Raw genomic sequence first — 14,441 nt, 5'->3', positions numbered from 1 at the left:
GAAAACTTTTATTGTAAGTGCTTTATTGTTTATTATTTTCTTTGCTGAAGACAGCCCTTAGATATAGGGCCGAAATATTCAAATAGGTTTTGTTGGTTCACTGTCTTGGGAAAAAAGTCCTCATTATTCTCTCTTCTGTAGTTGTATTATGGAAAGGCAGTGTGGTCTTTGTCGTTATTTATATTTGTGTATTTTTATTAAGTATATGAGGGTGTTCGCCCCTTTGTCAATACCTCGCTCTTTACACTAAATCTTGAATTGTGTCCCAAATCTTTAAGAATGACCCCTGAATCACAAAGGCCGTTGAATAAATAGTTGAAATTACTAAAAAAACTTTAGCGTAAAGAGCAAGGTGTTGTGGAGGAGACGAATCCCCTTATATACGTAATATCTTATGTTCGTTCTAATTTTTAATGCTGCTCATTACTTCCAGTTGAAAAAATCTTTTTTTTTCTCATTTTTTTTTTAATAATGCTAGAAAATCCTGAACCCACTTCACGGAAATTCTCTTCCCTCGTGATAAATTCCTCCATGGAACGATCCTCGCATGTAACTCCCCTAAGCCCACCCTCACCCCAACGCAGAAAAGTCCCCCTGAAAACGTCTGTACGCTTCATAATAAACCATTACTATATGTGAACCATGGTCAAAGTTTATAACTTGCAGCCCCTCCCCCGGGAAGTTTGGGGGATTAAGTCGTCCCCAAATACATAGTTATTAGGTTTTCGACTAAGCTAAACAGAATGGCTATCTCACAATTTTGATCCGGTGACTTTGGGAAAAAAGTGTGCACTGGAGGGGGCCTAGGTGCCCTCCAATTTTCGGTCACTTAAAAAAGCTCTTTTCACTTAAACCCTCTTGCGACATTCTAGAACCCCTGGGTCGATACGATCACCCCTGGGGGAAAAAACAACATAATAACAAATAAACACGCATCCGTGGTTTGACTTCTGGCAAAAAATACAAAATTCCACATTTTTGTAGATAGGAGCTTGAAACTTCTAGAGTAGGGTTCTTTGATACGCTGAATCTGATGGTGGGATTTTTGTTAAGATTGTGTGACGTTTAAGGGGTGTTTTCCCCTATTTTCTAAAATAAGGCAAATTTTGTCAGGCTCGTTAACTTTTGATGGGTAAGGCTAAATTTGATGAAACTTATAAATTTAAAATCAGAATTAATTTGCAATTTTTTATGTAACTATTGGTGTCAAGATTCCGTTTTTTAGAGGTTCGGTTACTATTGAGCCGGGTCGCTCCTTACTACAGTTCGTTACCACGAACTGTTTGATTTATTTTTGAATAAAAAATTATTTCGAAATAGGGAATTCGGAAAATTTGAAACTTTGGCAATCAAAAACGAACAAAAATCAATTAAAATAAAATCCAAAAAAGAAGGTTTTCAAAGAAAAGTAAAGGTCATATTGAACTTATGATCAGAAGAAATAAAAATCTACAGTAACTCCAACTCAAAATGACTAGAAATTACTATTAAAAAATAAATGAAACCCAAAACGACCAGAAATTAAGTAAACAATCATAGAAATAAAACATACAACAGGTTTTAATATAAATGAAACAATAAATCTTAAGGCAGGACGCACTCTCAAGGAATCTTCCTATACCTTCCATGTTAAACATTTGGAGTTTACCTGACGTTCCAGAATTAGTGATTTTGGCGGTTTTTATGTCAATAGAAATAAAAAAAAAATCGGTGAATATTTTGATCTAATCAAATCTTAAAGCTGACAATTTTTTTTTATAACTCCAAAATAATTATAAAACCTGTGTCAGGTTTGCATTCTAGATTGCTATACTTGACACTGTTGTTGTGGGGTATCAAAAAAATAGAGCAAAAAATTTTCTATTCAACAATCAGAAACTTATTTCTATAATATACACTTGCTGGCTGCAGTCTCTTCAAATACTTAACGTATTTGTGTTCCGAAGTCAAAAATTCCCCTCAAAAGACTAGATTCAGCTGTAATCGGAGCGTGTGAGAATGCATAAGTTACACCACGAGACAGACCACTCGGATTGTTCAGGAGCGATTCAGTCAAGTATTAGTTAGTTGTAACCTGTTTAAATAGAGTCTAGAGAATAAGTAGCATGCAGTCATCAAACTACCGGTTAATAAATACATATAAAAAATTATATTGTACAAAATAATTACAAGAGGAATTGCTAAGGATATCCTGCACCTTAGCGTAATTTTGAGTGAGAAACCCCTTAAGTTCGACCCTCTTATGTTTGTTTAGTTGAAACGACGAAGAAAACTGATAACTTTGTATTTGACCAACTTGCCGCCTAAGAAAAAGAATTGACAAGGGAGTTAAATTTTTGGACTTTGGCTAGGCCTTAAAATGAGTAAAGCGTAATTTGAATATGCAAATCAAGCTTAAAACGAACAAAAATATTTTGCTCCTGAAGCGTAAATGAAACCCAAAAACGAAAAGAAATAAACAATCACAGCAAATAAACATACAACAAGTGTTAATGTAAATGAATCAATAAATTTTAAAACGACTAAAGCTTAATTTGAACATGTAAATCAACCTTGAAACGAACAAAAATCACTACAAACAAGAGTTTGGGTTTTGCCTCAATCTCTCACTGTAAAAGCCTAAAGCCTACTGCGTCATTGGCGCTTTAATGAAAACGAATTATATTATAACTATTTTTTTGTACTTATTACAACATTAAAAATAAACAAAAGAATTACAGTTCAATTAAATTTTGAACTGATGAGCTTTCAGCGATTAATATCATTACGGATCAAATATTCAATTTAATTTGATTAGTTCTTTCAAAAGCTGTTCAAGACAAATATAATCTCACTACAAACACGAGTTTGGATACTGCCACCTTCCCTAACTGTAAAAGCCTAAAGCCTACTGCGTCATTGGCGCTTTAATGAAAACGAATTATATTATAAATATTTTTTTTGTACTTATTACAACATTAAAAATAAACAAAAGAATTACAGTTCAATTAAATTTTGAACTGATGACCTTTCAGCGATTAATATCATTACGGATCAAATATTCAATTTAATTTGATTAGTTCTTTCAAAAGCTGTTCAAGACAAATATAATCTCACTACAAACACGAGTTTGGATACTGACACCTTCCCTAACTGTAAAAGCCAAAAGCCTACTGCGTCATTGGCGCTTTAATGAAAACGAATTATATTATAAATATTTTTTTGTACTTATTACAACATTAAAAATAAACAAAAGAATTACAGTTCAATTAAATTTTGAACTGATGAGCTTTCAGCGATTAATATCATTACGGATCAAATATTCAATTTAATTTGATTAGTTCTTTCAAAAGCTGTTCAAGACAAATATAATCTCACTACAAACACGAGTTTGGATACTGCCACCTTCCCTAACTGTAAAAGCCTAAACCCTAAAAACTTCACTGAAAACGAGTTACATTACAAACATTTTTTTTTTCAATTATTTCAACACTTAAAAGGAAAATAAAAATTACGGTGAAATAAAATCTGGAACTGATGATCTTTCAACAGTTAATATTATTATATGACAAATATTCAGCTTGATTTTATTTATACTTTCCAAAACTGTTCAAAACACACATAGTTTTCAATAAACGCCAATGACGCAGGAGGCTTTGACTTTTACATTGAGAGGAGGAGGCAATACCCAAACTCCCTTAAAAAATAACAAAGACCATTAGGCTCCGATGTTTATTATTATTATTTTTCCCAGAGGCACTTCATATGGAAGGGTGGTTGTATAAACATTGGAGGGGGCTCACTCTATTGGAAATTTGAAGTTTTAGTGCTTTTTAAGAGTCAAAATTTAAGAGCCATTTTGTTACAAAGAGTACAAAGATCCGATATAAAAACTCCGAGGTCGACACAGCCCTCCAGAACCCAACTTCATATTGGGCTCATTTGATTGGAAATTTAAATTTCTAGTTAATTGTTTAAGAGCCAAAAGGGATCGGAGGGCAAATAACACCCTCCCCCACCCTTTTCCCCCAAACACATCCGACAAAAATTTTAGTTAGCCATTTTTTTTAAATAGCTTCAATATTAGAACTCCGGGTTTGACAAAACCCTCAGAGCCCAGGGCAGGTGTTGTAAGTTATGCTCCATGGGTATATAAGGTTCTTATGGCAGGGTTTTTTCGCATAAACTTCAGAAAGGGCTCATTTGGCTGAAAATTGAAGCTTCTAGTTCCTTTCTTAAGAGTCAAGAGCGATCAGAGGGTATCTATCCTCCCCCCACCCACTCTCTTTTCCCCAAATCCACCCCATCAAAATTTTTCGACAGCCATTTTGTTCAAAATACTCCAAAGATCAGCTAACAAAAACTTCGGGGTCAACCCCACAGCCCGGGGAAAGTGCTGTAACTTATGCCCAGGGGCATATAAAGTTTTGTGGAAGAGATGGTCGCATAAAGCTTTGGAGGGACTCTAGTGATTAGAAAGTGAAAGCTCCAGTTTACTTTTTATGAGTCAAAAGTAATCAGATGGCAACTAACCTTCCCACCCTAACGTCCTTTTCCCCCAAATGCACGTGACAAAAATCTTTAGATAGACATTTTGTTCAAAATAGACCAAAGTTCATATAAAGAAAACCTCGGGGCTTGCAAGACCCCCCAAAACCAGAGGGCAAGTGTTGTAAAGTATTACCTGGGGGCAAATAAAGTTTTTATCGAAGACGTGGTCGTGTGGCCAATGAGAGTATTGGCCAGATCGCATTGACAGCATCAACTGCTACACGAGGTAACAGTGAGAGTAATGGTCATGTAAAACTAGGAGGATTGGTGATGTAACAGTGAGAGTATTGGCCAGATCGTGTTGACATCATCGACTGCTACTTGAGGTAACAGTGGGAATATTGTCCAGGTAACATTGAGAGTATTGACCAGATCGTATTGAGGTCGTCAACTGCTAAGCCAAGTGACAGTGAGAGTATTGGACAGGTAGCAGTGAGAGTATTGGCCAGATCGCATTGATATAATCAACTGCTAAATGAGGTAACAGAGAGTATTTGGCCAGGTAGCAGTTAGAGCATTGATCAGGTAACAGTTAGACTATTGGCCGGATCGTGTTGAAATCATCAGCTGCCACACGAGGTAACAGTTAGAGTATTGGCCAGGTAACAGTGAGAATATTGGCCAGGTAACAGTGAAAATTTTGGCCAGGTAACAGTGAGAGTATTGGCCAGATCGCATTGACTTCATTAACTGCTACACGAGGTAACAGTGATAGTCGAACTATTGGATCGCAACCGATGATCAGTCAATCGTTTTCCCAACTTGGCAAAGGGATCAGAGGGCAACTAGCACCCCACCCCTACCCTTTTTTCCCAAACACATCCGATAAAAATTGTATATAGAATTTTTTTTAATAGCCACAATATTAAATAATAAATCTCCGGGTTTGACAAAACCCTCAGAGCCCGGGGTAGGTGTCGTCAGATATGCCCCATGGGTATATAAGGTTCTTATGGAAGGAATTTTTCACATAACCTTCAGAGGGGGCTCATTTGGCTGAAAATTGAAACTTCTAGTTCCTAATTAATTTTAATGTATTTGTATTCAAATTTTTTTAATAAATGAATTTTTTTTAAATTTGGCTTGAAAATTTTGGGGAGATGGAGGAGGCGCTAATCAAGGTTTTGCCCCGGGCACAAGAGAGGCCTGAACTGTCACTGATTGAAACTCAAGTTCAGGACTACTATTTAGATTTAATTCTACTGAATGATTCATCTCACCCCACTGGATACATATTTTCCATCACTAATTCATCTAACTAAAATTTGACTTCAAGAATAGGCCTTTCTCTTAAAAACTCAATTTCTTGTCACAAGTAGCTGTAATTTATAGAATTTAGTTCAAAAAGTTTTAGTTATTGATGATGGTGATAAACGGTGAGAAATAACCCAAATGAATTTGCAAGTAGCGCTGATATCGTAGGGAAGACGGGAACTGTCGGTTTCTATTTGGAAACACTCAGTTAATACCTTCTGAATTAATTAAAGTCATATTTATGATTTTTTCCTTCAGTAAAGACCTCTTTTCTTCTGAAGAGTTTCGTTTGTAAAGCATACCGTACACTATATTAAAAAGTACTGGCAGACATCTTCCCGGGGAGGGGGACTACCAGGAGACGGTTTTTAACGAGGTTTAAACATGGATATTTCTCAATTACTAATTTACATTTTTATTGTCATATTGTTTTTTGGGAGTGGGGCTTTTAAAAGATTTTATTGTTTTTCTTCAATTTCTTAATTTTATTTGGAAGCACTCAGTTAATATATTCCTAGTTTGCTGGCCAAATTAACGAGAAGTTGTGATAGTTATTTTCTTACCTGTATTTTTTTTTATACTTCTTGAAACAGAATTTACTTGCTAAAGCATTTCGACTCAAAAATCTGTCTTTCTTCTTACTGGCTTAATATTCATACCTAAGAACAAATCAGATTTGCGTCCATTTTAATGGCTCGAAATTCGAATTTCCAACAACGAGCATTTTTTACCTATACGACAATAGGTACAAAAAATAATTCATTTTACACATAAAGACAAGTTTTAATTACAATAATAAATTTCGTCATTATCGTTGGTCAATACGAAGAATCGGCACTTAGTCTAGGCTGTAAGAAATGCTTCGATTACAGTAATTTATTTGGTTAAAATCAGATAAGAAATGATCACTATTATTTAAATATATGCAATTGTATCGGTTATTACGTCAATTTCATCAGAACCTGGATCATCAACGATTGGATATGCCCCTTCTTCTTTAACTTGTTGAGGCGTGGGATTCCCATGCTTATCTTGCTTCAGTAGAGAAAATAAGTTATCAACTTTTTGCAAAAGTTTATGCAAAGATTTGCAGCCAAGTAAGCCATCCAACCAGCGTTCATTTGCCGTTATATGGCTGGTTAAACTATACAGTAAAGAGCTATTAAAATATAAAATCGAATTTGTGTCTTCATAAGGACATAATAGCAATCGGTTTAAGTACATCGTAAAGAAAAGTACCATTTGGAATTCTGAGTAGTTGTGAACAATCTTTATATTGTAGGTACTTGGGCTTTGGCTTTCACTTAAAATGTAACCCTTTCCTTGACCTTTAGTGACAATATCTAACTGGAATCGGTGAAGTTCTGGAAGGATTTTGAAAGCTGAAATGCAGTCTTCAATATCTATGTTATTCCATAAATCCTTGATATTGCTACTTGGATTATTTTCTATGGATTGTTCTGATAATATTGCCACCCTGTTCCTTTCAATATTATCTTCGGTATTTGTGTATGATGTCTCAATAATTTTAAGCAGAACTACCATGAGAACCAATCCATGAATTTTGAAACTTGCCTGATTTGCTCTACAGTAGCAATAGATGATAGAGCACATAAAAATCTGAACTTCATCAGGAAATTGTGCAACAACTTCCAAGTCATTATCATTCAACTTCAACACTTGATGCAAAAATTGCTTTCTAATGCCTGTTGGTAAATCCGGCATGTCTTTCAAATTTGGTAAGGAAACCACATCGCTTTCAGAAAATGATATTGTCATTTCTTTGAGTTCAGATCCAACTCTTATCTCTAAAATCACATCAATAACTTTCGACAAAGTGCTTTCTAAAGATATTTTTGGGTAGTCATTGCTCAAAACAATTGCTGCGAAAGCTTTGACAATATCCATTGCTGCTAGGAGGCTGTATGTTTGATCTTCAGCCTCCACTTGAGGGAAATACACAATCTCATGGAAGAAAGGAATTCTTAACACCCAAGATGGAAACTGATATTGTCTAAGAGCAGAGACAAACCATGGAGGTAAAATATTACCTTTGTTAGGGAGTGCAAGAGCATTGCTTGATTCGCAAAAAATTCTTTCGGGCTCTTCCATAACTTGTGTATAAGTAAGTTCCATAGTGGTCTTTGATGGATACTGAAGTAACCTCCTTGCTTGGTCTCTCTTTTCATGTTTCACACAATACATTATCTAAAATTTAAATTTAATAATTAGTACAACTGCAGTTAAAGTCAGGCGTAAAATTAAGGTCTCTTTCTGTTGTCCCAATTGTTACTAAATATTTTCAGTTCGTTTTCAAAAACCAAATTGTCAATTTAACACAACTTTGTTAGTAGCAATTCTTGGAAGTGTATAAATTAGGTGATAAATTGAAAAAACTATTCCTTTCAAACAGTTCGTGGTAACGAACTGTAGTAAGGAGCGACCCGGCTCAATAGTAACCAAAACTCTAAAAAATTGAATTTTAATATCAATAGCTACATCAAAAGAATCGCATTTTAATGCTGATTTTAAGTATATAAGTTTAGTCTTACCCATCAAAAGTTACGAGCCTGAGAAAATTTGCCTTATTTAAGGAAATAGGGAGAAACACCCCCTAAAAGTCGTAGGATCTTAACGAAAATGACACCATCAGATTCAGCGTATCAGAGAACCCTACTATAGAAGTTTCAAGCTCCTATCTACTAAAATGTGGAATTTTGTATTTTTTGCCAGAAGACAAATCACGGGTGCGTGTTTATTTGTTTGTTTTTTTGTTTTTTTGTTTGTTTTTTTTTTCTTTTCCCCAGGGGTCATCGTATCGACCAAGTGGTCCTAGAATGTCGCAAGAGGGCTCATTCTAACGGAAATGAAAAGTTCTAGTGCCCTTTTTAAGTGACCAAAAAAATTGGAGGGCATCTAGGCCCCCTCCCACGCTCATTTTTTCCCAAAGTCAACGGATCAAAATTTTGAGATAGCCATTTTGTTCAGCATAGTCGAAAACCATAATAACTATGTCTTTGGGGATGACTTACTCCCCCACAATCCCTGGGGGAGGGGCTGCAAGTTACAAACTTTGACCAGTGTTTACATATAGTAATGGTTATTGGGAAGTGTACAGACGTTTTCAGGGGGATTTTATTTTGTTTGGGGATGGGGCTGAGGAGAGGGGGCTATGTTGGAGGATCTTTCCTTGGAGGAATCTGTCATGAGGGAAGAAAAATTCAATGAAAAGGGCGCAGGGTTCTCTAGCACTACTATAAGAAAACAATGAAAAATAAACATGAAAACGTTTTTTTCAAATGAAAGAAAGAAGTAGCATTGAAACCTAAAACGAACAGAGATAATTACGCATATGAGGGGTTCTAAAAATACTTTAGCATAAAGAGCGAGGTATTTAGGAGGAGATAAATACCTTGCTCTTTATGCTAAAGTATTTTTAGTAATTTCAACTATTTATTCTACGGCCTTTCTGATTCAGGGGTCATTCTTAAAGAATTGGGACAAAACTTACGATTTAGTGTAAAGAGCGAGGTATTAACGAGGGTACAAACCCCCTCGTATACATAATAAAAATATAAGGTTATGAAAGTTTGTTACGTAAGTTAATTCTTAAGTTACGTGTATTTCTTACTAATAAAAACGTTCATTAAAAATTAAAAGTTCTAGTTGCCTTTTTAAGTGACCGAAAAATTGGAGGGCAACTAGGCCTCCTTCTCCACCCCTTATTTCTCAAAATCGTCTGATCAAAACTAAGAGAAAGCCATTTAGCCAAAAAAAGAATTGATATACAAGTTTCATTTTAATAATTTATGTGCGGAGAGCCAAAACCAAACATGCATTAATTCAAAAACGTTCAGAAATTAAATAAAAAAAACTAATTTTTTTAGCTGAAAGTAAGGAGCGACATTAAAACTTAAAACGAACAGAAATTACTCCGTTTATGAAATGGGTTGTCCCCTCCGCAATCCCTCGCTCTTTACGCTGAAGTTTGACTCTTTGCCACAATTCTACTTTTTAAAACAATTAAAAGCTTTAGCGTAAAGAGCGAGGGATTGCGGAGGGGACAACTCATTTCATATACGGAGTAATTTCTGTTCGTTTTAAGTTTTAATGTCGCTCCTTACTTTCAGCTAAAAAAATTAGTTTTTTTTATTTAATAAATATAAAGAACGATTTGGAGTACTGTAATAGACCAGTCGATCGGTCATTGCCTGTAGATACGTTGGACAGGGCTCGATCAGTGAGCAGAGTTTAGACGCAAGGTCCGTTGTAATCAATTAGCGTTATTGATAAATGAAAAAAAAAAACAAAGGTTTAAAATGACTTTTGAAACTTCAAAACAGATATAAAAATGTATATCAGCTTTGTAGAACGGAAAACACATCAACAGTTATTCTTTTATAATAGAGAAATTGGCAAGTTATATCTTTGCTCGTCAAATATTTTGGGTGCAACTTGCTTCCCTTTTTTCGGGGGGGGGGGGTGCAAATATTTGGGTGCATTCGCTTCTTTTTTTTATGACGATGTTTTGAATTGGGAGAAAGTTTCACTAACAGTTGTTACTATCAATGTATGCTGTTTTTTGGCTAAATTGTACTTACACTTTTTAGTATACTGTTTTTTGGTTAAATTTTACATACACTTTTTAGTTAGATTAGCGGAAACAGACTTTTATTTACTACTCCCTCCCCTATTGCTCACCACCATGAATCAAGGCAAACTGTGTTTTTAGTTTAACTAAACAAAATTTTTGTTTTTAAAGCAGTGTTTACCAATCGATTTCTGTAAGAACCGTAGGCCTACATGTTCAAACAGAGTTATCGAACAGTTCGTGGTAACGAACTGTAGTAAGGAGCGACCCGGCTCAATAGTAACCAAAACCCTAAAAAATGGAATCTCGATACGAATAGCTACATCAAAAGAATCACATTTTAATGCTGATTCTAAATACACAAATTTCATCAAGTTTAGCCACCCATCAAAAGTTACGAGCCTGAGAAAATTTGCCTTATTTTAGAAAATAGGGAAACAACCCCTAAAAGTCATAGAATCTTTTGGTGACTCCGGTGACTTTTCCCAAAGTCACCGGATCAAAATTCTGAGACAGCGGTTTTATTCAGCGTAGTCGAAAAACCTTATAACTATGTCTTTGAGGACGACTTACTCCCCCATAGTCCCCGTGGGAGGGGCTACAAGTTACAAACTTTGACCAGTGCTTACATATAGTAGTGGTTATTTGGAAGTGTACAGACGTTTTCAGGGGAATTTTTGGTTGGGGGGGGGGGGGTTGAGAAGAGGGGGTTATGTTGGGGGAACTTTCCTTGGAGGAATTTATCAGGGGGGAAGAAAATTTCCATGAAGGGAGCGCAGGATTTTCTAGCATTATTTAAAAAAACACTAAAAAAATAAATATGAACAAGTTTTTTCAACTGAAAGTAAGGAGCAGCATTAAAACTTAAAACGAACAGAAATTATTATGCATATGACGGGCTCACCTCCTCTTAATACCTCGCTCTTTACGCTAAAGTATTTTTAGTAATTTCAACAATTTATTCTACGGCTTTTGTGATTGAAGGGTCATGAATTGGGACAAAATTTAAGTTTTAGTGAAAAGAGACAGGTACTGACGAGGGAATGAACTCCCTCATATACGTAATAAAACATGAGAATACAGAAGCTCGTCACGTAAGCTAATTTGTAAGTTACGTATATCTTTTACTAATAAAAACATTCGTAAAAAATTAAAAGTTCTAGTTGCCTTTTTAAGTAACCAAAAAATCGGAGGGCAACTAGACTTCCTCTCCCGCTCCTTTTTTTCTCAAAATCATTCGGTCAAAACTATGAGAAAGCCATTTAGCCAAAAAAAAAAAAAATATGCAAATTTCGTTTTAATTATTCCTCTGCGGAGAGCCAAAATCAAAACATGCATGGATTCAAAACGTTCAGAAATTAAATATATAAAAAAGACAATTTTTTTTAACGGAAAGTAAGGAGCGACATTAAAACTTAAAACGAACAGAAATTACTTCGCATACGAAAGGGGCTGCTTCCTTATCAACGCGCCGCTCTTTACGCTAAAGTTTTTTACTATTTAAAAAAGTAGAGTTAAGAGAAAGAGTCAAACTTTAGCATAAAGAGCGAAGCGTTGATTAAAAAGCAACCCCTTTCATATACGAAGTAATTGCTGTTCGTTTTAAGTTTTAATGTCGCTCCTTACTTTCCGTTAAAAAAAACTTTTTATTTATTTAATAGCACACAAAAACACGAAATTTACTCTGGAAACATGTTGTCACCTTTTTTTTAACTGACTTTAAATCATAGACAGCGCAATAATGCTACGTAAGTAAATATCGCTGCAAAGTGGGCTCTGTGTATTATTATTTTTTCACCAGGGCAATTCGCATTGAAAGAGTTGTCCTATAAAATTCGAAAGGAGCTCTTTCGACTGAAAATTCTCCTTTTTTTTCTAGCGCCTTTTTTAAGAGTCAAAAGTGATTGGAAGGTAGTCAGCCCCCTCTTATGTCCTTTTTTCCTCAAAGACACCCAAATGAAATTTTGAAATAGCCATTATGTTTAGCATAGTGTAAAGGTCCAGCAACCATGCCTGTCTCCCCCCACAGGCCTTGGGAAAAGGGCAAGAAGCTACGAAATTTGACCATTGTTTACGCAGTATTTTATTTTGAGAAAGAGGGACGTTTTTGACCCTTGGTGTCCAAAAAGGGCAAAGGGATTCAGATGAAGCTGTAAGGGAATGTTGAGGGGAGTGTTGAACTAAATCAAAGCACACTATATGTATGCACGCTGTCGAAAGGGGGTATCTCAGGAATGGCTTAGGGTATCGAGTTGAAACTTCCAGGGAATAACGAGTGGGGTAATAAATTGACAAAGTTGCAATGTGTACATGCTACTGCTACTACAACTACTACTATTGTTACTGCTACTGCTACTAATACTTCTATTGAGACTACTACTAAGGCTAAGGGTATTAACGTGACAACTTCAGGAAAATCTGAAGGAGAAGTTGAACTAAATTAAAACATACTACATGCAAATAGGTTGTCAAAAAAAACGTATCAGCAATATCTTAGGAACGATTTGACGTAAAAGAGTGTCTTTGTCATATCCCGGGAAAAATCTGGGTCTTACGTTGGATCTTCAGAGTATGTTTCGGGAACTTCAACTAAATTAAAGATAGTGTGTGCCTCCAGTTTGCCCAGAAGCGATATGAGCGACATCTCAAGAACAGCTAAGGGCATTAGGTTAACATTGTGACGCTGCCATATCTCATGGAAGGTTAAGCAACTTAAGTTGAAATGTTCAGGGAATGTGGATGGCAATAGTTGCTGAACATTTGTCTATACTTAGGGCTGTATGATGCTGGGGGTTAAAATTCTGCCCGACCTATAGAGCCCCGAGGCTCATGCAGATTTTTGACCGATATATTTAAATATTTACCCCTCCCATCAATCCAAAGCATTATAAATAGAAATTCAAAGCAAAGGGAAATAGTAATAAGGAAGGTACAAGAGAGGTTGAAGAACCAAGAAACACAGATATGGTGGGCAAGTCTGGATCGATCAGGGTCGTTAAAATTGTATAGACAGATAAAGGGTAGTTGGGGGAGGAGGTATTTTGGAAGGTTGGGTTAAGTAGAGAGGATTTGAATGCTTATTTGGATTGGAGCGGAAATGGATTTTTGATTGGGGAGAAAAGAAAGTATCAAGGGAGAAAAGGGGAGAAGGTAGAATCTATTGCTTGTCCTATGTGTGGATCTCAGGATGAAAGTTTATTACATTTTTTGTGTGAATGTGTCGAATTGAATGATTGGAGGCGAGAGATGTATGGTAAAGAAAAATTGAATGAGATATGGATCCTAGATAGAATGAAAGAGACAAATTTCCTGAGTATTAAAAGGATAGCAAGATTTGTAAGGATTGCAGCGGCACATCGGGAGCGTTTTCTTTAAATAATATTAATTTAATGTAGTTAATTTATTGTTTGTTTGTTGTTATGTAATTTTCCTATAGCCCACGGGCTTTTTCTGGAATAAATTATTACTATTATTATAGTACAACTATTATAAAAATTGTTGCAAGATTCCGTAGAACATTTAAATAGTAATCCAAGATCTTGATTCTTATAAGGAAAACAAAAAGATTTAATATATTTTTAAAAATTCTAAATTTAAAAAAAGATTTTTCCACAAAAGAAGTTTTTCAAAGACAAGTAAAGAGATACATTAAACCAAAGATGAATAGAAATAAAGTCACATAATTTTTCAAGCGTAAAACTGCCATAAATCACCATCAATACATAAATCAAACCCATTTTTAAATGGACCTATTTTTATTACTACAATACTTTAGATTGATGGGTACGGGTAAATTATTCAAATATATCGGTTGGAAATCTGCATGATCCTTGGAGTTCTATAGGGCTGAAAAACTTTTCTTTTAAAAACTTCTTTTGTGGAAACAGTTTTTTAAATTGATCATTTTTAGATCAGTTGCAAGCTTTATCTATAACCCGGAAACCGCTAAATGTACCCCTACCACCGAGTTAATGTTACCAAGATTTCTCCTAACCATTTCTGATAATACGACAAGTTTCAGACAATTTCACTTATGATGAAAAATAAAAATTATTAGCAAAAAGTA

At 35.2% G+C, this 14,441-nt stretch overlaps 1 protein-coding gene across 2 annotated transcripts in view; it reads right to left on the bottom strand.

Moving 5' to 3' along the window:
- Nucleotides 1-6,645: 6,645 nt before the first annotated feature.
- The window catches only part of LOC136038232 (protein asteroid homolog 1-like), a 29,485-nt gene continuing 21,689 nt past the window's right edge, over nucleotides 6,646-14,441 (bottom strand). For both annotated transcript variants that reach the window (XM_065721338.1, XM_065721337.1), the window contains one exon: nucleotides 6,646-7,992. In XM_065721338.1, the coding sequence (XP_065577410.1) occupies nucleotides 6,700-7,992 (1,293 nt within the window). In that variant the 3' untranslated portion in view covers nucleotides 6,646-6,699. The remainder of the gene's footprint in view (nucleotides 7,993-14,441) is intronic.

Source organism: Artemia franciscana, chromosome 17 (genome assembly GCF_032884065.1).
Source record: "Artemia franciscana chromosome 17, ASM3288406v1, whole genome shotgun sequence".
NCBI classification, from domain to species: Eukaryota; Metazoa; Arthropoda; class Branchiopoda; order Anostraca; family Artemiidae; genus Artemia; species Artemia franciscana.
This window is presented reverse-complemented; position numbering and strand designations above follow the sequence as displayed.